This window comes from Antrostomus carolinensis, unplaced genomic scaffold, assembly GCF_000700745.2.
Source record: "Antrostomus carolinensis isolate BGI_N321 unplaced genomic scaffold, ASM70074v2 scaffold34777, whole genome shotgun sequence".
In the NCBI taxonomy this organism is placed as follows: Eukaryota; Metazoa; Chordata; class Aves; order Caprimulgiformes; family Caprimulgidae; genus Antrostomus; species Antrostomus carolinensis.
The window spans coordinates 41-942 of record NW_010328618.1 but is presented as its reverse complement, the minus strand read 5'-3'; the positions used below and the strand labels follow the sequence as shown (position 1 = coordinate 942).

Sequence of the window (902 nt, the reverse complement as noted above, 5' to 3'; positions counted from 1 at the left end):
GATGGAGATGGTGATGGAGATGGGATGTTGATGTTGATGGAGATGGTGATGGTGATGGAGATGTTGATGGAGATGAGATGGGGATGGGATGGAGATGGTGATGGTGATGGTGATGGAGATGTTGATGGTGATGGTGATGGTGATGGGGATGGAGATGGTGATGGAGATGGTGATGGAGATGTTGATGGAGATGGGGATGGAGATGGTGATGGAGATGGTGATGGGATGGGGATGGGATGGAGATGTTGATGGTGATGGTGATGGTGATGGTGACGATGATGGTGACGGCGCCGTGTCCCCTCGTCCCCAGGAAGACGCTGCAGGTGAAGATCGTGGACGATGAGGAGTATGAGAAGAAGGACAACTTCTTCATCGAGCTGGGGCAGCCGCGCTGGCTCAAACGGGGCATCTCGGGTACGGGCGTGGCCTTGGGGGCGTGGCCTTGGGGCGTGGCCTTGTGGGCGTGGCCTTGTGGGCATGGCCGGGGTTCTTGGGGGTCTCAGCCCTGGTGGCATCTCACCACCTTCCTCTCCCTCTCCACAGCTCTCCTGCTCACCCAAGGTAGGAGCCTTCATCCCCCTCCTCCTCCTCCTCAGACCCTGCTGTCCCATGTCCCTGTGCCACCTATGGTGTCCCCATGTCATGTCCCCACGCCCATCTGATGTCCCCATGTCATGTCCCCACACCCACACCATGTCCCCACGCCATGTTGTGTCCCCACACTGGGTCCCCACGCTGTGTCCCCACGCCCATGCCATGTCCCCATGTCCCCACGCCCATCTGATGTCCCCATGTCATGTCCCCACGCCCATGCCATGTCCCCATGTCTCCACACTCATCTGATGTCCCCATGCCTTGTCCCCACGTCCCCACACGGTGTCCCCACACCCACGCCATGTCCC

General features: G+C 59.4%; 1 protein-coding gene across 1 annotated transcript in view; it reads left to right on the top strand.

Annotated features, from left to right (window-relative positions):
- The window catches only part of LOC104528341 (sodium/calcium exchanger 2), a gene marked incomplete at its 3' end in the record, with an annotated part of 3,595 nt that extends 3,034 nt beyond the window's left edge, over positions 1-561 (top strand). The window contains 2 exon segments of the mRNA XM_029086046.1: positions 311-400; positions 527-561. Coding sequence (XP_028941879.1) covers positions 311-400; positions 527-561 — 125 coding nt within the window.
- Between the last annotated feature and the right edge of the window lie 341 nt (positions 562-902).